Below are 22,178 nucleotides of genomic sequence, written 5' to 3' on the forward strand. Positions count from 1 at the left end.
TAATGTCTGTCTATCAATGTGTGTCTATCAATGTCTGTCTATCAATGTGTGTCTATCGATGTCTGTCTATTAATGTCTGTCTATCAATGTGTGTCTATCAATGTCTGTCTATCAATGTCTGTCAATCAATGTCTGTCAATCAATATCTGTCTATCGATGTCTGTCAATCAATGTCTGTCTATCGATGTCTGTCTATCAATGTCTGTCTATCAATGTCTGTCTATCAATGTCTGTCTATCAATGTCTGTCTATCAATATCTGTCTATCAATGTCTATCTGTCAATGTGTGTCTATCGATGTCTGTCTATCGATGTCTGTCTATCAATGTCTGTCAATCAATGTCTGTCTATCATTGTCTGTCTATCAATGTCTGTCTATCAATGTCTGTCTATCAATGTCTTTTTTATCAATGTCTGTCTATCAATGTCTATCTGTCAATGTGTGTCTATCGATGTCTGTAAAACAAATAGATTAAAGTCGAAAAGTTTTAGTTCCTAATAAGCATGACTGAATGCATGACTGAATGCATGACTGAATGCATGACTGAATGCATGACTGAATGCATGACTGAATGCATGACTGAATGCATGACTGAATGCATGACGCGTCGGACGTAATCATCTTTTTGAAGTAACGTCTGTATTATATAAGATAAGATATGAGCAGGCAAAGAGGCAGGGCCGGTCTTAGGCCACTGCAACCTATGCGGTCGCAGTGGGCCCCGCGCTTTCATAGGCCCCGCGCTGATTTTATGTGTAATTGTAAATTGCAAAATATATACGAAAAATTCCTGGAAATAACCTGCACTTATTAAAATTTCCTGAAAAATCATAAACATCTCATGAAAAATAGACAAAATTATCATTTGTGTATATCATTCATTATGGAAAACGCCAATCCTACGCGCGATAAAAATAGGCATTGTCAGCTTTCATGTAATAAAATGTAAAAATCGGACGAATTTTCCCCTTAACCGTATTTATTTTTATAGTCACTGGCATATAAATATGCCACAGGTTGCAAGATTGGTAAAGTAAAATTAGCTTGATCGCAATTTTGTACTTAGAAAAGAATGAATAAAAATGCAAAGCCGAATTTATTTCTACTACAAAATCTTAATTTTCACTTTGTATCCTTATTCCAACCAAGACTAGGCCCCGCGCAATTAGTTTCGCATAGGGCCCCGCAATCGCTAGGACCGGCCCTGCAAAGAGGAGTACACTCAGTACTTCGTAGCGTCACTTCCCCTCAACATACGTACTTTTACTGACATCCGCGTTAAATCTTTGATTACCATTGAGGCAGGTGGGTGAAGCTTTGATTACCATTGGGTCAGGTGGGTGAAGCTTTGATTACCATTTGATCAGGTGGGTGAAGCTTTGATTACCATTGGGTCAGGTGGGTGAAGCTTTGATTACCATTGGGTCAGGTGGGTGAAGCTTTGATTACCAATGGGTCAGGTGGGTGAAGCTTTGATTACCATTGGGTCAGGTGGGTGAAACTTTGATTACCATTGGGTCAGGTGGGTGAAGCTTTAATTACCATTGGGTCAGGTGGGTGAAGCTTTGATTACCATTGGGTCAGGTGGGTGAAGCTTTGATTACCATTGGGTCAGGTGGGTGAAGCTTTGATTACCATTGGGTCAGGTGGGTGAAGCTTTGATTACCATTGGGTCAGGTGGGTGAAGCTTTGATTACCATTGGGTCAAGTGGGTGAAGCTTTGATTACCTTTGGGTCAGGTGGGTGAAGCTTCGATTACCATTGGGTCAGGTGAGTGAAACTTTGATTACCATTGGGTCAGGTGGGTGAAGCTTTGATTACCATTGGGTCAGTGGGTGAAGCTTTGATTACCATTGGGTCAGGTGGGTGAAGCTTGGATTACCATTGGGTCAGGTGGGTGAAGCTTTGATTACCATTGGGTCAGGTGGGTGAAGCTTTGATTACCATTGGGTCAGGTGGGTGAAGCTTTGATTACCATTGGGTCAGGTGGGTGAAGCTTTGATTACCATTGGGTCAGGTGGGTGAAGCTTACAATGTTCATTTTAAAATACAAAAATTACATTCTCCACTGGCAGCCACAGAGATCTGTTTCGTTTTCCAATTCAAGTCATAGTCAATCCCAAAATTATTTTTTTTAAACTAATTTCATGGAATGACCTTTAATGCTAACTTTCTCAATGAGTGGCGTTGTCAAAAGTAAGTACATACTGGTAGATTGACGCTTCAATTTGCCGCAAATCTTATTCAATAGATCCGTTTGAAAATTTTTAAAGATTTATTTATATAGCTTACATTTCCATAGCCACGTCATTGCCATGAACTCCTATCCTGGATATAGCGTGATCTGTGTCCTTGTGAATCACAGAAGAAAACTCGAAAACATAAACAAATATTTTTTTTAAAAGTTGATACAGAGTGTAATTGTATCAATTAGTTTGGATTAGTCGTGTACATTTAAATAGAACTAGACTCTAAGTCAACAACAATCAATCTGTGCGATTAGAAATATATTTACCAGTTGTTTTTGTTGAGCGCTATTTTATGCTTTTACCTTTCTCAATCCACTGTGATCCTATCACTTACCTGGACCAGTTGGGAGAATATAGGGAGAGGGAGAAGAAAGGGATATCTGGATTAATTTTTAGCGTATTCGCTTTTTTAAAAAAATTATATAAAAATGGGTAAACAAAAAGTATGCTTTGTATAACTCTAACAAATGTCTTATTTTTGAGATAATGTTTTTGTGAGGAAAAGAAAAAGAAAATGTTTGCGTTATTGACAGAATGCTAGTGACATTGCATAAAGACAATCCACTGTAGTTCAGTAATGAGTTAACTTGTAGACAGCTATACTGACTCATTCATAGCCTATGAATTATTCAATCTTAAAACAAAGCGTATATTCTTGAAATGTCATTGTTTTAAAAAAACAAACATACATAGAGCTTATTCTAATAAAATGCTATTATTTAAAGTTCAAATATTTTCGGTGGTGTTTTTGAACTGATCAAAGTGTACTAGGAATTTTTACTATTCTGTACAAAAGTTAATGTTTTGAAGATAAATGACAGGTTCAGAGGTCAACATCAACCTTTGTGATCAGTGTATTACAGAAATGCTTGATGTCTCGCATGCTAGTAAGTAACGTGATAGCGTTTTACCCTTCCAGACCTCGCGGCCCATTGGTCAGTTGAAGTAAAGCTCATCTGTTTCTATAATGATCTGATGTCATGTGACCAGCACAGCGAGCAATTCATTTCACTACTCCAACTTGTCAGGTACTTAGTGTAGCTGGGTGGAATCGAGCGAGCCTAATCGTTAGAGCAGGCCTCCGCGGGCACGTTGCCCTGCCTCATCGTGGCGCCCGCGTGGAAACGGCCATAAGAGGAAGTGGCTAGGCGAAATGGGTAGCAAAACATGACTCCCGTGGGGATGCCCACGGGTAGACGAGAGTCAACCCATAGCACGGGCGGGGTTGTAAAAAAGTCCCCACGAACACGTCCCACATCCATGCGCTGTTCCTCAAAGGGACCGTTACATCAATGGCGGTTCCCACACAGCTAGCTTGGTACAACGAAGGAAAATGACGGTGGCTCCCGGTGCCCTCGGCCTTCGGCCATGTGCAGCCAAGCATGCGTCGGGGCCAAAGGCATTGGAAACAGCAATGTTTTACATAGGCATTGACTCGGGTCCCTCTCAAACAGAACTGTGTTCCCACAGGTTTGTTTTTTTTTACTGTTCGGCTGGACGACCAAACAGGTTTTTTTTCAAACTTAGAGCTCGAAGAGCCTTCGGCTCAGCTCTTAGACATCAACAAGAGCAGGCCTCAACAATGGCTGGCGACGTCCAAACCTGTGGGCAGTGTAGACCAATAGCTCGATGCCACGTCATAGGTCAGTTCGATTATTGTTCAGTTCGATGATCCCTCAGTTCTGGAGGCAAGGGCTATTACCGCTTGGTCACCTCGCCCCTGAAAGGGAGAAAACTACAGAATGAAAGACAAATGCTTTGTTTTCTCCGACAACAGTAAATCTATACACGAAAAGTTCAGGGGCGGACCAGTGAATGGGAATGAAACAATAAAAAAACAATTAGTGACAAGTGCTCTAGATCTAGTCAATTACGGAGTACGTGTACAAGGATAAGTGGTGACAATCAATGAAGGGAACTCGAGACTAGAAAGACTTAGAGAAAATATACGAGAAAAGAGGAAGAGAAAATGGACAGAGCGAGTGCAGTGTTGAAAAACACACACACACACATACACAGAGAAAAAGACTATGAATGCTAGAAACATTTCAGAATATGTTTGTATGGTTTAAAAAAGAACAGTCTATAGTATCTATACGATTTAATTAATATTCGGGTATTCCCGCCAACTGAAAAAAAAATCCCAAGCGTTAATACTTCCTGGAAATGTGCTGTCAAAGCAGTTGTCGCTTCCAGACCTAGAGCATACCAATTTCCAGCACTTGTGACCTCATCAAAAGAAAAGAAAACAAAACAAAAGTTGAATGGAAAGATCACGTGATTGTTCTTCCTGGACATGGACAAATTAAAATCTCGGAATATCAAAAGAAACAATTGGCCTTTCCCATACTTTAACGAAGTTTATAATGTCACATATCAATAACTTGCTAACAATCCCACAGGGCCATTACCCTGATACAACATGACATCATACACACTTTTAGAAATGTGGGCGTTACCTATATCCATCGGATATAGTGTAGTGTAGAGTTAAACAAAATAGAAGGCCTGCTTTACATACGAAGTGTACAGAAAATTTGGAATAAACATAAAATTTGTAAAATATATTGTTTCACTTTCATTTCTCAATATTGATAATCTGTCATAATCTAATGAGTTGTTTTTGTCCTTAAAAAGTTCAGCCCTGTGAATTCATAGACATTAATGTTAACTTAGTACAACGTATCTTTAAGGCACTCAGCTCTACTTATTTTGACTTGATTTGACGACCTGTGTTTTTTTTTTCATAGTGTTGTAATTCTGGTGGTGGTGTGGATAGGGGTGGTGGTGGTAGTGTATGTAAAGTCTGCCGACACCAATCACCCTGGGCCAGCGCTAGACGAGTGGTCAACCGTAACTAGTGACGATGGTGCATGACGATTACTGGCGAAGTTTAAAGGAACATCTAAAGTGAACAGTACACACGCCAGTCAAGTCGGATGTAGTCATGTGATCAGCCAAGACGTTTGACTACAGCACAGTTTAGTGCGATTCAACGGTGTGGTTCTGTACTGCGCACTACAACGGTTCGGTGCGAAGTAGTGTCAAGACACCTCGAGAGTACGAGACGACGCCTAGGAGATGATCTAGAGCAATCTAGGCAATCTAGGCGATCAAGACGACACAACAGTAAGTGAGTTCAGTCCTAAACAGTTGAGCCCAGTGCAAGTCCATAACGAAGCGGAGAGTCCAGTGCAAGTCCAGGACGAAGCGGAGAGTCCAATACAATATTGGTTGTGATTTATTGGACATTGAACTGTTACGTTGTTTTGGAGCCCAGAGTTGTCAAGTTCTTTGAGTTGGTAGTGGACATGTAGAGCAGTTTGCAGAGAGCCCTAATAGTGAGAGTCATGACAATATACTAGTCTCACGACGGAGTTTGGAGAGCTGTGTATTGTCTCTAAAATCATACAACATAAGAGGATTCGGAGGTGTCTATAAATCTATTCAACACATGACTAGAATACAATGAAGCAACTCTGCGCTGACTAAAATCTTCGTGTATTTAATGCTTTCCAACTCATTTCGATAAAAATAATTCCTCCAAAAGAGGGATCACAGTGAATAGTTGAAACAAAACATAAATCCATAACAGAATTATAATAATCCAATACATAATACACGTAACAATGGCTACTTGAAACAATGACTGACGGCTAAAGACTGAACTGTCTAATGACCAACCAACGATGACTAGCGACCCCGATAGCTAGCTCTGCTCTCCTTACATATCACCGTACCAAGATGTATCTGGCTCCCTTATTTCACTTATAGTAGATTCTACAAGCTTCAACCTTGACCCGACATTATGTTTATGCCAACCAAGGTTAGCTAGAAGGGTCTGCTTTATTTTCCGTCGGACACGCAAAGTGACCAAATAATAGGGACAGTTGTCTTCCTGCTGGCCAGCCGTCACTCTGTGCTGTTAAGCATGACACTCATCTGACAACTAGGAGGAATAATGCGTTCTAGGCGCCAAACGAAAACGGAAATTGTACTCGCCACGTCTGCCACGAAAATATTTTTTTGAATCTCAAAATTCCAGAAAACGGTAGCTGACCGGACTAGCAGTAACAAATTTGAATGAAAATTCATTTAATAAATTTAGAATTCAAAAGTATTGTAATAATTGTAATATATTTGCTAAGAAAACCGTAAAAATGCTTAGGCTTTATTTCTTTTTCATTACATTTTGAAGCCGTCACAGATCAAGTTGACCGGGAGGCCCCTAAATGAGCCTACACAGTGCCGCCACTGACATAATCAGACCTGGTCCTGGCCGTCCTGCATGTATGAAAGACATGAACACAATATGCCGCCATTATCTTGAAATCTTTTGAAATGGATGACAGGTTTGTTTTGTTTAAATAGTGAGGTTGAAGAAAATGGTGAGACGCTGGACTGCGGCTGGACACTACAACAAAATCACTCACTAATTTAGCAACAATTGACCCCTAATTTACTACCGCCCTCCCTACCGCTCAACTCTCAATACGTGATGTAATTTCGGCAAACAAAAATGTCTTAAGTTTTTTTGTCAATATTTATTGAATCTTATCAGCATGTTCTATTTATAGACACTGGCCACGTCTGCTTGGTACTAACAATTTCCGGAAACATTTGGAGACAATTTGTATTGCAGTGTATTCGTGAGATTTATGGCGTACTCGAGAATGTTCTTATCTGTCCACTGGTCACGCTTTGAGTTTTACCTCGTTTCTTGTTTCAGAGAAAAATAAGAGAAGGTGACACTTTGCAGAGAACGAACTCTAGAAATGGTTGTTAGTCCTTTAGATGTTTGGTCTTACTGACTCGGAACGATCTCAACAAGAAGCATATTTTAGATTCCTGAAGTGTTTCTTTTTATGGCTAACCACATGATTGATGAATGAACACATAAATGATGACTGAACACACGATGTATGAATGACCACAGGATTGATGAATGATGAATTGAATGATGAATGACCAAATGGTTGATAAATGATTAAATGGTTAATGACTGGCCACCTGATTGATGAATGACCACATGATCGATGACTGAAAACACGATTGATGACTTACCACACGATTGATGAACGACCATATGAGCGATGAATGACCACATGATTAATGAATTACCAAATGATTGATGAATGCTTACAAGATTGATGAATGACCATGTAACTGACATTTAGGGATACGATGTGATACTATGTAATGATGAGGCATGTTTCTTTTTTTTTGGAACTTTTCTAGAAGCCATTTCCGGTGGTCAATTAATTGCTGGCATAACATAACATCTACTTACGTGGCAATTATTTTGGATTGATGATAAGCGAACATAGACTTTATAACTACCTTCAGGAGATTCCATTGCATAGTGAAATCTGTTTTGGTATTTTATAAAGCATTCAGTGGTTACAATTATGAAGACTGTGGGGGTGGAGGGTATGTACGAATATTTGATTTATTATGTAAGCTTACGATCTATATTTAACTCTAATTATTATGTAAGCTTACGATCTATATTTAACTCTAATTAAACATTGTATAGTTTTAATATTTTATAATGAGAACTCTATTTTTAACACCTAGCTTTTGAAATGTATAGTTGGTAGAATCATTAGTATCTCAGTAGACCTAAATAGGACATTATTTGAAAATCACTTGTACCAATGATAACGTAACGATTCTAAAACATTCCCTAAGGTTGGGGAATTTATTAAGGATTGCTAGACTTCTAAAATAGTTAGATCGAGTAGCAGTTGAAAATTGTCCAAGCGTGACGCTGAAAATAGCTTGTTCCCAAACAGGCAGGTGAAAAACTGTAGGGACTTGAAATTAACTTCTGTTTGCATTTTGTCTGCGTGTGAATTGTGTTACGAAGTCACGTGGTTTAGATAAGTGTCAGGCACACAAAAAAAGTTTCCAATAAGATTTTTTTTTTGTCTTTGACAAAATCAGGTCCAGAAATATGTTTAGGTTGAGTTCATTCTCTTTTCTCTTTCATTCAAATGTTGGGAGCCAAAGTCAGTTGGCGTGGTAAAGAAAAAATGATAAAAAAAACAAAAAATAAACAAACAACAAAAAGAAAAAAGAAGAAAAATCTTTTATTAGCAATTCATTTCTTCACTTTCAAATACAACTATTTGATTGGTCTTTGTGTAGAGATGATTCCGGCTCTCGTCATTTCTGAGGGGTAGCTACCTAGAAACGTCCATGAAGTTGAGGCCAAAGACGAAACGTTGAGGCTGACGCCGCTTTGAGGTGGACATTGAAGAAAGACCTGCTACTCCGGCCCGAAAAGTCCGTCAATCTTTTCACATAAGTGGACAATCTCAATATCTATAGCGATCCCATTTCCACCCACCTCTTCCAACACACACACGCACGCACGCACGCACACACGCACGTGTGCACACACACACACACACACACACGCTGAACTTGTTGGTTTTGTATTAGGAATTTGAAATGATTCCGCTCGGTTTCTGGATACCCAGGAGCGATCAAATGGTACGTCCTGAATCCAGAATGGAAGAGATGATCAAGGAGCCTTCTAGACAGACACGGGACAAAGAGTCTGGGGAAAACTGTTTGAAAGGTTTTAGAAGATTGTCGTGACTAAAGAGGAAGTGAAGCATTTCTTTCTTTCATTCTAAATCTGACATTTAGTTGAGACATTGACATTAGCTACATCTGGCTTCACATCCCGATCAAGCGTTGGTTCGTTTTACAGTGGCAATAGCATTTATCATGGGATGGAGGAGATGGCACCATAAAATAACCGCACCGGGTGACATCAACACTCAGCACGCCTCTGTATTTGATTTTCATGATGCTTCGGACAAACTCCCCGGAATCTTGTTCACGATTCCAATGATATAGATCATACATTCCTATTGTGTGAGTGGCACTTCATTTATATAACTCTAAAGTGGAAAGGGGTAAAAAAAATCGCTGTTGGAAACTGTAAACTGATTACATCTTTGACATAAGTCTGTAGTTTAAAAAAAGACATCTCATGTAATTAAAAGTGTTATAATTCTGTCCGAATGTTTCTAGTAATGTTTTCAATTGTGTTTAGAGTGAAGAGAAAAAAAAAGATGACATAAAAAAAAAAGGAAGTGACACTATGACGCAATGAACGATAATGCTGTGATAATGATATCACGATATGATACATCCAGTTATCTCTAGCACGTGTAAAGCAATGTTTACTGAGCACGACCTTTCACCTCTTTTTTACAACCTTTTCACGCGCTTTTCACAGCCTTTCAATGCCCTCCCCTGGCTGAATAGAGAATAACTAAAATAGAAACAATTCTTTATAAAAAAAAGCTTATACTGCATCAATTATTTTGAATCAATCATACAAATCATTTTTTATAAATATAGACTTAGAATAATAAATTGGTGCGATTGCAAATATTTTCATTATTATTTTGCTTTTCAACTCATGCCTATAGCATGTTAAGTGCGCTATTGTCCAATCACTTAGGTGGACCAGTCGAAAAAAGAGAGGGGGGGGGAGGAATATTTTTAAAGAACGACCTAATTTTCTACACAGTTGAAAACATAAGCTTTAGCTTAGGGTCCTCACTTGTTTTTCTTTTTTTTTTTTGGGGGGGGGGGGGGGGGCTCAAATATATGAGGAATAAATTATATTGAGTCAAAGGGACCCCAAATTTCAAATACCATAGTGCCTTATCAGGTCTAAATCCAGCCCTGCACAAGACTTATCTCTCCTTAGTACATTTTTTATAAAACCGAAATTAATTAATTTTGACGAACTGATAACATAATTTTCCATTGATTCATGTGTTGTCATCGACAATGAATAATTTAATTGTGCAAAATTTCAATTTGATCTGAGAATGCCAAGTGGGATGAAATAATGCGTCAAAGATTCCACCCAGACAGACAGGTAGAAGGAGTTAAAATAAGCTTTGTAAAAAAACAAAAAAAGCACGAAGCCACGGAGCAATCAAGTTCTCTATATTATCCCAACTTGGTGTCCCTCAAAATAAACTATGCCCTGAACACGTGCTTATTGCACCACAGATTCCTCCGCACTGCGAATCGCTTCTTGATTTTGTTTAGACAGCAAGACAATGGCAAGCTTGCACGAGTGATAGGTTTAAAAAAAATGTAACACCCATGTGACAGTGTTAAGTCAAAAGGGTCTTGGAAGAAACAATTCTATAATATAAAGGGCTTCTACAAGAAGCGGCCCTGGAAGAGTCGTGACCTCATTTCATGTCATATGTTCTCCAAGATTTTTCAAACAAAATGCTATATGTACAATAAAAGTAACAATATTGTTAAGATTTGGAGGACTTACTTATGACGCTAATTAAATCATTTACATATATACTTGGGACGGCACTGCTAGATCAAGGAGGCTCCAATGGTGAACCGTAGGCAGTGCTGGATTTAGACTTAATAAGAACCGAAGCAGGACGTTTTGGCGCAGTCGTTTTGGCGCGGCCGTTTTGGCGCGAAGGTCATTTTGGCGCAGCCGATTGGCGCATGGGATGTTTTGGGCGAAATGTTTTCATCACATTGTTTACGTTCATTGTATTATTTCTTTACAAAGAATGAGACATCTCTATGTTTTGTATGTGTGTTTGTGTTGGACGTATTGTTCATGTACACAACAAGAGATATTTGTGTCCGTTATTTGTTGGTATTTCAGTTTGTTAGTTCATTATTGTTAAGTCACTACTATTACACAAGACAAGGCAGCCATCCATACTTCACAGTATGCGTGCATGAAATAGTCAAAGTTATTAAGACTTTTTTTTCGTGGTGGGGGTAGGGCTTGAATGTATACTTTGTTTATCTTGGTAAAATATAGTGAAACAAATCTGTTTTTTTTTATACATTTTGAACACATTTTTTAAGCAAAAAAACATTAGTAGATTGTATACATTATATATAAGTTATTTGAGTAATTATTTTTATATCTGCTAACAAAACTTATGTGATGTGTTCTATAACAAGGTCCATTCATCAATGTGACTTATCATTTACTGCATGTAGATGTGCGTTTGTGTTTCACATCATTTTCATGAATAAACATTTTAGCTTGTGTGTTTAATTTCCACTAATTTACAAACAAACAAAATTAAATGATGTCAAGAGGAGTGCTAGAAACAGATTATCGTCTTACCCGCGAGAGAGGGAAGGGTGGAGGAAAGAGTATATACAAGGAGTGAAATGTGCCCAGAAGAAAGGGGGCGGGATAGGTGTCATAGGTAATGACCGGTCCGAAGGAGATGATCGCCAGACGCATGACGCCAACGACCAGTGCTCAGAGCTGGTTTTGTCTTCATTTGTTTGACTTTATCTGCGTCAAAGGGAGATGTGTCATCTAAATCACCCCTAACCCTAACCCAATTTCGCAAACTAAATCTTTGAAGAGTATCTTAGCTTGTTCGGATATTAAACTAATGTCATTTCTTTTTTTTTAAATGTCTTTCGGAAAGAAATCGAAGAATGTCATACAGTGCGTTTAGCAGAACTCACATAGAATTAAAGGGGAGGAAATAGCAGTCTTACCATTCAGGAATCCGAATTATTATATATTCATGAAATAAGCAAAACCTTTATTAAAAAATAAAATACGCTGGGCGGTGTTAGAATTCATACTATACATACAATATTATGGTAGAGTGTAATAAACATTGTTATAAAAGCTACGTGCTTATTTAATTATCATCAAAGTTTATCTCGCACCAAAACGTCCCCTGCGCCAAAACTTCTCGCGCCAAAACGTCATGTACCGGCTATTACAGATATGGGGTCCCTTGCAAGGCAAATGTTTCCTTCCTATTTTTTTCAGTATGATTGAAAATATCCCTGTTACCATTTTGGGGGGTCCCCAAGCAAGCGGGGGACCGAAGCTCTAGCTTTTGTTGCCTATACTTTAATCCAGCCCTGACCATAGACTGGCGTACATTTAAGGATAATGAACAAGTGAAAAAAAGGGAGGGCTAATAATAGCGAGGCAATAACAACTCAAAGTTATTTATATGTATATAATTAACAATTAAATCACAACTGCTGCTATTAGCAGACGCTGTAGGTATATCAGGTCTGTATGTGTGTGTGTGTGGGGGGGGGGGTTCGGGGGGGGGGGTAAAAATTCATGATCACTAGATGTGGAATGTGCATATACATTACTGTCGATATCACTTGTGGAATGTGCATATACAGTACTGTCGATATCACTTGTGGAATGTGCATATACAGTACTGTCGATATTACTTGTGGAATGTGCATATACAGTACTGTCGATATCACTTGTGGAATGTGCATATACAGTACTGTCGATATCACTTGTGGAATGTGCATATACATTACTCTCGATATCACTTGTGGAATGTGCATATACATTACTGTCGATATCACTTGTGGAATGTGCATATACAGTACTGTCGATATCACTTGGATAACAGTAACTCTCCAATTATTTTTTTTCCCAAACCTTTGTGGTTTAGACTTAAATGAATACTTTTTATGGAATAAAAACAAGGAGATGAAGAATGACACTGACATAGTAAATAGTATCCGTATGAAGTCCTTATGACATGTTTGAAATAATAAACCTATCAAAATATTTTTACAAAATTCACACAGAAATAAAAATGACAAAAACAATAAGTATAAATCAAATGGAATGATATATTCCCCAAATGGACTACATTCTACATTATTTTCTTTCTTTGTAGTGCCTCTTTTTCCAGGAAGCAATTCCCACCCCCCTCCTATTCTTCCCCTCTCTTCTTCCCCGCCATCTAAGTTCATTCATAGCCAACAAAAAAGATAAACATAGTCAATGAGCTTAATCTACAGATTTGTATCGCATGGCTGTGTGCACTTTGAATGTTTATATTCATTATATCAATATGGTTTTAACAGCCAATGAGGTTCTGACGTCTATGTAATAGCCTTACAAAATGAACCAATCGAAGCACTTATCTAGATAATAACGTATTGCAACAATAGAAGGGAAGATTGACCTAATAAGTTCAGAGCCTCGTTTTAGTGGTAGAAGAGAAACACTTACCTGCCAATACATGGCGGTATGTTTCTAACCGTATGTAGGTCATAGTTCATGAACTCATTTGTTTAGGTCTGATAAGCAAAACGGGAATGTCCTTAGCAGGAGTTAAACCAAGGAATGACACAGATTCTCAAATTATATATCTGCTTTACTAATTCTTTATTGTTTTTTTTTCGTTATTTATATAGATTTAATATTTAATTTGATTCCCGAACACACTTCTATTATTATTCATTTTTTTTAAAACCATTTCTAAAACAAATATTTTTACGTTGATTCTGAAACGCTGATGTTACTCTACGTGGTGCTGGCACATTTAGTACATTACAACATAGAATTTCGTAAATTTTAGAACTGCAAACTTGTTAAGGGAAAAATGGAAATCTGATTGATGATTTTTTTTTGTCCACTGTTAAGATATGGAGCCCCTCTTTCCGAGTGTCTCGTAAGGGAATTGAGGGAATTTTTTTCCGAAGCATTTTTTTTTAAATCTTGAGTCAGTTTTTACGAGTGTTTCTATTTGCCGACTAACGTTAGTTGACTGTTTTTGGTTTGTTCATCTACATATGCAAAAATGCTGACTTAATTCTAAACAATGGGCGTATCTTAGTATGGGTGTAGGTGTAGTGTGAATACTAGCCTGCAAAAACCAAAAAAACAACAAAAAAACAAACAAACTCGTTTTCAGATTTAGATTGATTTTAAACGCAGACAAAGTCCCAATGCTGTAATGACACTGTATAGGATGCAGTGAAATTAAGTCACAGATTTTAAATTGCCTACGCCTACATTTGATTGGAAATCAAAGTATTATTTTTCCTACGATTATCGGGTTCCGGGAGAAATGGAGTGAATCATTAAATTGATATCATGTAGGTTTGGTCCATCAACACCTCCCATTCTATAAATATATATGTTGTGTGTGTCCGTGTGTGTGTGTGTGTTTAAAATGTATTTATATATGTACCTATTTATAGTCCATTGTGTCTACGAAAGAAAGTCGATCATATCATAAAGCCTAAAGAATACGCCAAAAAAAAAGAGATATAATTCATTATAAAAAAATGGAAGCTTATGAAATGGCAGAAATCGGGAGTAAAAACATCAACTCAAATTGTTTATAAAGCCATTGATTACATTTTCATACTGCATACATCTCTATAGAAATGAATGGGATTTCTCGTTGTACTAATTCAGTGGCGTCGCTTTGGCGGTGCTTAGTTCGCCGAACCGCGGGCAAAGGACACCAAAGTTCAGAAAAACCATCAATGAGTGTCGGTAATTCGATCTTTGTTGTATATTTCAACATCACAAATATATCTCAGATTTTATTTTAGAAAGATTTTTTTAAGAAAGGGGGATGAGGATGACATCCTAAGTTTTTCGCACCGGCTAACATCCACCCTAGAGACTTCTCTGCAACTTTTTAAAGTCATTACATTGTGGGAATTTAAGATTATAGATTTGAAAATCATGGGTAAAAATATTTATTAGAAAAACCTGAAAACAAAAAAAAAATGTCTATATAGTCTTCATCTTATGTTGAGCTTTCCAATAAGCTCCAATTAGAACAGCGAGAAAGTCTAGTACACTACTCACACTCTACTACTACTAGAAAGTAAGGTCAAGTTTCCCTTTTAGACATTGCTATCTATAGTTCAGATGATGTAGAGGCCGTTTGTTTCTGAGGCTCACAGTTAACAAGGGTGTAATGTGGCCAGCACAACGACCAACCGCCTTAACATTTCCCCAACTAATGTCAGTTACCCATTAAAGATTGGTGGACTCAGAGGCGCCCAAGGATCCCGAAATAAAAAATCCCAGTCTTCACTAAGATTCAAACTCAGGACCCCGGGTTCGGAAGCCAAGCGCTTTACCACTCAGCCGCCGCGTCCCCTCTACTATTACTTAAAATGTGAATATGTTTGCTGTTCTAATGTAATGCTGGAAAAGTTTCAAGAGATTGAGAGAGAACACTTTCACTTTGTTATTTAGATGTAGCTAGCGCTCTGTTATTCATGTATTCCTCCCGAGCTGGCCTCATACACCAGGGAATCCTCCTCCTACTGTAACGGACCACACGTCAGCGTGATTTCCCTTGATTCAATAACATTTCAGCTGGAAAGAAAATCATTGGACAATTACCTGCTACAAGTAGGCCATGGTATAGGGCCCCCCTGTCTTGCCTACGTTGGGTGCACTGGGGGGGGGGGGGAAGGGTCGATAAATCGTGAAAAAGAATGCATCGAGGAAGACGGATTTTTATTTTCTATTTTAATCTTCCACACACTGTCCCTATAAAAGAAGTGAACACCAGAGATGTGTCCAACAAATCAATCTGATTAGAGCTGATAACTGCACTGGATACAGTCAACAATAACTTGAAACTTTCATTAACACAGTTCCAAAGTTTTACAGCTTCTGGCATTAACGAATCTCGTGCGGACATTTGATTCACATATCCATATTTATATTTAAAGCTTCAATACCAATAGGATTTCATAAACGATTTTTTTTCTTAAGAGAAAAGGAAAGTAGACAAAGAAATTCCACTCAACCTTTCTACAGTCTCAATGACAATGTACACAGTCTATCAAGTCTCTGTGCTCTGCCTGGCAATGGTAAGATTCTATTCGTATTTTTAGAATAACTCTCTAGTCCACTAGAGCACAAAGAAGACAAAGGGAAAAAAACTAGATCTAAAAAAAAAGAAAACCAAACATTTAAATGGATAGATAACTAGAAGGTAAAACCAAACCAGAAGCTAATATAAACTTGTATGCTACCAACGTTTAATAGAGGTTTATAGTAATAATAGCAAAATGAAGTCTATAATTCTATTTATTCTATATATTATTGATATTGGTAGTGATTGATAGCCAGTGGTAGATGTTATTTCTATGTTGAAAACTAAACAGTCAATCAAGCTAGGGTAGAAACAGCGTATGCGCTAAAACTATACGGTCTACTAAGATAACATGAAGTACTTATAGTATACAGTTTCCTAATATGAAAAAATAAATTTCGGAGAAAAAGGTGATCAATTCAACTTCTATCTATTTCATTATTAGTCTTGATGAAAACTTGATGAAAACTTAGATTAATAAAAAAAATTCTATTAATTACCTCCCCTCGCTAATCAGATCACTGGAATGAAAGACAAATGTCGTTTAATTACCTCCCCTCGCTAATCAGGTCACTGGAATGAAAGACAAATGCCGAATTTTGGATTGTACTCATTTGTTTTTTTGGTCTTATGACAACAGATATGGCTGAGCAGTCACGTGATGTGTAATGAAAAAATCAAAAACATGGACGGATCATTCTTCATGACTAAACAATTACGCCATACCTACCGACACATGATAGTGGACAGGTCAGGAGACAAATATTCAAACTGGATTGAAGGTAGGCAGCGTTATAAATCTCTGGAATTATGGACCCTTGTTTGGTGAAATAGATTCAGGTCACATGATCCAACATATTGTGAAATAGATTCAGGTCACATGATCCAACATATTGTGAAATAGATTCAGGTCACATGATCCGAAGTCTTGTTCAATGCTTAACATGATTTTGGTTATTCATCCATCCATCCCAGTGGCGCTACTGCCCATGGAGGGTTCTGGCCTGCTTCAACACATCTCTCCATTTTAGCTGTTGTAGATCTGCCTCCACATTATCAATCCATCGCATTCGGGGTCTGCCATTGGGTCACCTGCTTTTTTATTTTTGTCTGTTTACAATTTTCGCTTCTCTGTTCTGTGACATTCTTTATAAAGCTAAACCAAATTACAGCTTTGAAATATATTATAAACGCGTCGACTAGCTCAATTATAGGGCCTATTTCATTTGACGCTTTCCTTTTCCTGTTGGAGGGTTCAGCTAACCAGTGCAGAATCTGAAATGAAATGCACTGCTGTTTCCAGATCAGGCAGGTCTCTATACAAGTCATTATAGGGCCATTATCTCATAGAATCAAACAATGTGACTCTCGATAATGAACCTAACCCCCCAGTTCTTGGTGATAAAAAGATATTTCCCTATCAAATTGTCAGCTTTCCTCTTTGGTTTTTATACAATGCAAATAGCAGTATCGAATTTTATTTTTCAGCGTCGGATGTGAAGATAGAGAATAACGTCACAAGTACCTGCCCCTGGCGATTTCGTCTCGTCTGGAACCCAAACAGAGTCCCAGAGACCTTTGTGGAGGCCGAATGTCTAGCTCAGCAGTGTCTCAATATAACATCCACACAAGGGACAGCAGCTGGTGAGTTGATAGAGCAACCTTTTGATTGGGGCATTTGGATGAGTGGTATAAACATTAAGACTGCTGACGTAAGCGCCGGAAGCTCAAATTCAGATGAAGGCTGGATATTATTAGATAGAAGCTGGGTATTATTACATTTAGCTTGGTATTATTACATAAAGGCTTGATATTATAATAGATGGAGGGTATATATTACATATAGGCTGGGTATTAATAAATGGAGGCTGAGTATTTTTACAAATAGGCTGGGTATTATTACATATATGCATCCTCTGTTTGGGACCCCTCAACTCAAGAAAACATTAAGAAACTAGAACAGACACAAAATAGAGCAGTGCGATTCATAACAAACGAATATTCACATTTGACTAGAGTAACACCTTTAGTAAAATCACTAAATTTAGAAAGCCTTCAGGACAGAAGGCTCAAAAGTAAAGTAGCAATAATACATAAAACACTGAACCATAATCTTCAAATACAAAAACAAAATTTAATAAAATACTCTGAAAGACACAAAGATAAAGGCACATTCCTCGTCCCATATGCTAGGACAAATTTGTACAAATACTCCTTCTTCCTTAGTGCTATTAGAGCATGGAATGGGTTACCTGAGCTAGCCAGGAAAACCAGTGACTTGGCAGAATTTAAGTCATTGGTTAATATGCATGACTAAATGCATGACGCGTAGGACGTAATCATCTTCTTTTTTGAAGTAACGTCTGTATTATATAAGATAAGATATAGGCTGGGTATTATTACATAGAGACTTGGTATTAATAGACGGAGGCTAGGTATTATTACTAATAGACTGGGTATTATTACATAGAGACTTGGTATTAATAGACGGAGGCTGAGTAGCCTTAGATGTAGGTCGAACTAAAAACAACATATCATTTCTCACATGCCAAGAGACAACACGTAAAGCTCTTATCCCCACCCCACAAATGGAATGGAACCAAAATGCTCTCATCAAACTTTGGATGCTGGCTGTACACAATTCTTATAAGTTTTCCATTATCTGTTATACATTTTCGTACAAACGTTTGACACTGACCTCTATTTCTTTTGTTTCTCTCTTAGCTTTGGCCAAACAAGATTTCCAGAGCGATACAAAGTGCTCAAAAGTGGAGTACGCCCGATGGATCCAGGAGAAATATCGCAAACGTAACGGAAAGATTGGTCTGAGGAAGCGACTGATAATGATCAATGTCGGCTGTACATGTAACCACAAGAGCTACGTCGATGTAAATAATTAAATCGACACTTAACCGGACTGACCACAGGAAGGAACCATCGCCTGACATCCTCGACTCTCACTCGGACTGAACAATCGCCTGACAAACTTAGGATGTGATCCCGCCAAGTAAAAGATCGGTGTGTTGAGCGGAAGTGCTAGGCAATGTCTAGAGGGACACTAGTTTAAAAAGGCATTGCATTAAAAAGTATATTTTAGAGTATCAAGCTTAGATTGTAATCTTGTACACACTTTAAACATAAAACAAAAAATAAGGCTTGAGAGTCCAAAGGTTACGTAAAAGTTATATTATTAAGATCCAGCAGTAACGTCCAATGTATTTTTTCGCATTTAACTCATGTTACATTACAACAATAAGATTATTAATTAATATATGTTAGCATAATGTATTATCTTACGAGATTTCACTGCCTTAAAATGCATTTATAAGTCAACCCACGCCCATGAAGTGACACATTTGCACATCTTTAAAACTATTATGTAGTTAATAGTTTGCGTTGCCATTTTGTTTCCTCCCTATTCAGAATCTAAACTGAACACAAAGTTTGATATTTGATCATTTTAAGTATTTGAACAACTAAAGCAAATAGTTTCTTCTTCCCTTCATTCTCGCCTGACAGTTCAACATCGTCTATTGCAGTTCGATTAAGAAAAGAAGGATGCTAATTTTACAATAAGTTACATTTCATTAAGACTTTGTACATGCACTTAGATACAGTATCTGATTGGTGCGCGTGACATGGTGCTGTTCTTTTCTCATTCTTTTCTCTATCAATCTCTCTCCATCCTCTGCTAGTTAAACTCTAGAACTAGACAAAGAGAGAGGGGCGGTCTTATCCTCAATTGTATTCCTTCCCTCCTCTTGCGTTGTCTTATGTGTGCTCATGTTAATGTCCAGTTGAGATTACAGCGCATTTCTTTGCCCTCACCCAACAGCCACTCATTCTATTGGTAAGGACAAGGAATTGGCTAGATCTTAGCGATTGAAAATGTACACACTCTATTAGGTCATAACACGATTCGCTCATGGGGTTAAACTCGCCCGGGTTGCCCAATGTTATTTTGTAAATCCCATATCCGTATAAATAGAACTATGATATCGTTCCCGTGATAACTGTAGCGTGTCTGCACTATTCATCCGTTCCTAGTCGTCAGTCTCGAACGGACCTGCAGCCGCAATGCCATTGTATTTATATTTGATTTTACTTGAGCTCAAATGTTGATAGTATATGAATGTTGGATGTGTTAGAACTATGCCTCGCTGGGGGCAATGCTCTGTTGTGTGTTCTAGCCATTACCTTAGAATCTTGGTGCTATGCTTTAAAATGAGAATTTATTTATTCGTTGTTTTTTTAAGGGAAAACATTTTTGTCTTAGTGACACACCCCCCAAAAAAAAAATAAAAAAATAAAAAATGTGGAGATTTTGCGTTGTCCACTTCGCTCAGCCCTTTGTAATTAGATGAAGTCCCCTTTGTTGTAAAAAGGGAGAAATAGAAAACAAGGGCACAGAACTAGGACAGCCTAAGCGCTACCCTCCATAAGGCATTATGGGTGTGCCACTCATTTCCCTACCCTCGTTCAAAACCAGAGTTGTGATTCTATTAATTATTATATATTTTTGACCCAACATGTAATCAATATATAATCTGGAAATATTTATTTATTATATTTATATCGATGTTTATGCTTTGAAGTATTTTCCTGCATTTCTGTTCCATTAAAGTAGATATAGAATTGATTTTATTTGAAAACGTATACAATCATATCACTATACTAACGAGATGTACAGCTGTTTTCTTTAAGACGCCACTAAAACTTCAGTGTCCATGTTTAGACTTTAACTTCTTCACTTTAATTTGCAGAATTCATTTTAATTTCCCCGGCGCCTTGCTACAATATCATAAAGAAGCCAAACGTAGTATATTCCTGTAAATACACTAACGAATATGTTTATTTATCTAAGCATGAGTTTCAATGACTAAACATTGTGACCTCCAATGTTTGAATAAAGAATGTACCATAGTATCACATTTTATAACGTAGACAAACTGGTAAATGAAAAGATTTATGTGGTCGTAATTTGGCCACAGACTCCAGTCTTTGTAGCGATTTCTAAAGTTATATTGTTACTGAGTTCAGTGCTTTAATTCTAAGATATTTCCACTGTAACAGCACCCATATTTTTGTTAGTAAGTCAAAGCAATACATTTTGTTTGAGATGAATTCTTGTCCTTTGTATTGGTTTCTAGTTAATGTTATATCCTTTCATTCCATTTAGTAAGGACATTTAAGATATGACATTTGCTGTACTACTATTTCCAATGGTAGATCTCATGTCTGTACTAGAATAGTTATAACAAATATATGTAGGGTTGGGTCTTTTCGTTTTCATTTTAACACATGAACAAAATAACACTTTAACATGCACCTGAACCAACGTAAGAAAGTTCAAGTCTGTAGATTGTTCATCTTGCAACTTTTTGAACACCATTTCTGCCCGACTTTGTACACAACATTTTATTTTTGTTGTCTGTGATTTATAGCACAGGGGAACAATTCTACCTTATGCTATTTAACCTGATTGAAATCCAGAAAAATCTCAACTCAGAATGTATTCATGTTTATATAACCTATATTTATTACATTAAAACTTTGGCTCTGGTATTATGAGTCAGTGCAGTAAGTATGCCATGTTGGCAGATTATAATGTACATACATTTTTTTTATAAGGATTATAGTGATTCAATTTATTTTGATATGGTGCTCAGACATTTGTATGCTTCATTACTTATTTGTTCAGGCTCTGCTTACGAAATTGTTCAGTTTTTAGTTTTGCCTGTACATTTAAATGTTCATTGTGATTGTGATCTTATAAATGCTGCAATATATTTGAACACAATTTTTTTTTTTTTGCTATGTACCACGTGGTTGTGACTTTTTTTTCTTCTAATGCTCAATAAAAAAAATATTTTACAAAATTCCTTCGTTTGAATGTGCAGTATTGTTTAAAAAAAATTAATTAAAAATAACCTTCTGTTTTAACTATTACTAAAAAAATAAATAATTAGGCATGTCTTCGGGACGGAAGATTAATGAGAAATGCAGTATTTCCCGTGGCTACGCAGCCCAAGCTGTGATCTACATACTTTTCCACATCAAGCGCAGAAATACACTAGAAAATACATTGGAAAAAAATCTAGTTTATGTTTTTAAGTTACCACTGATTGATCCTTAGGCAGACTGTGGCACACCGTGCTACAACCTGGCAGATCCTGCGGCGCTACTGATCCCAAACTGTATTGGATATTCCGTTCCTTTGGTCACATCAGCTGCGCGGAGAGGGGGGAAC

At 37.5% G+C, this 22,178-nt stretch overlaps 1 protein-coding gene across 1 annotated transcript; it reads left to right on the forward strand.

Moving 5' to 3' along the window:
- The first annotated feature begins 15,644 nt into the window (after window positions 1-15,644).
- LOC129922149 (interleukin-17F-like) lies at window positions 15,645-21,766 on the forward strand. The gene is made up of 4 exons (XM_056006896.1): window positions 15,645-15,923; window positions 16,569-16,710; window positions 17,417-17,572; window positions 18,653-21,766. The coding sequence occupies exons 1-4, from the start codon at window positions 15,876-15,878 to the stop codon at window positions 18,826-18,828; spliced, it is 522 nt and encodes a 173-aa protein (XP_055862871.1). The 5' UTR covers window positions 15,645-15,875; the 3' UTR covers window positions 18,829-21,766.
- Window positions 21,767-22,178: the final 412 nt, after the last annotated feature.

The sequence above is a fragment of the Biomphalaria glabrata genome, chromosome 12 (assembly GCF_947242115.1).
Source record: "Biomphalaria glabrata chromosome 12, xgBioGlab47.1, whole genome shotgun sequence".
Lineage (NCBI taxonomy): Eukaryota > Metazoa > Mollusca > Gastropoda > Planorbidae > Biomphalaria > Biomphalaria glabrata.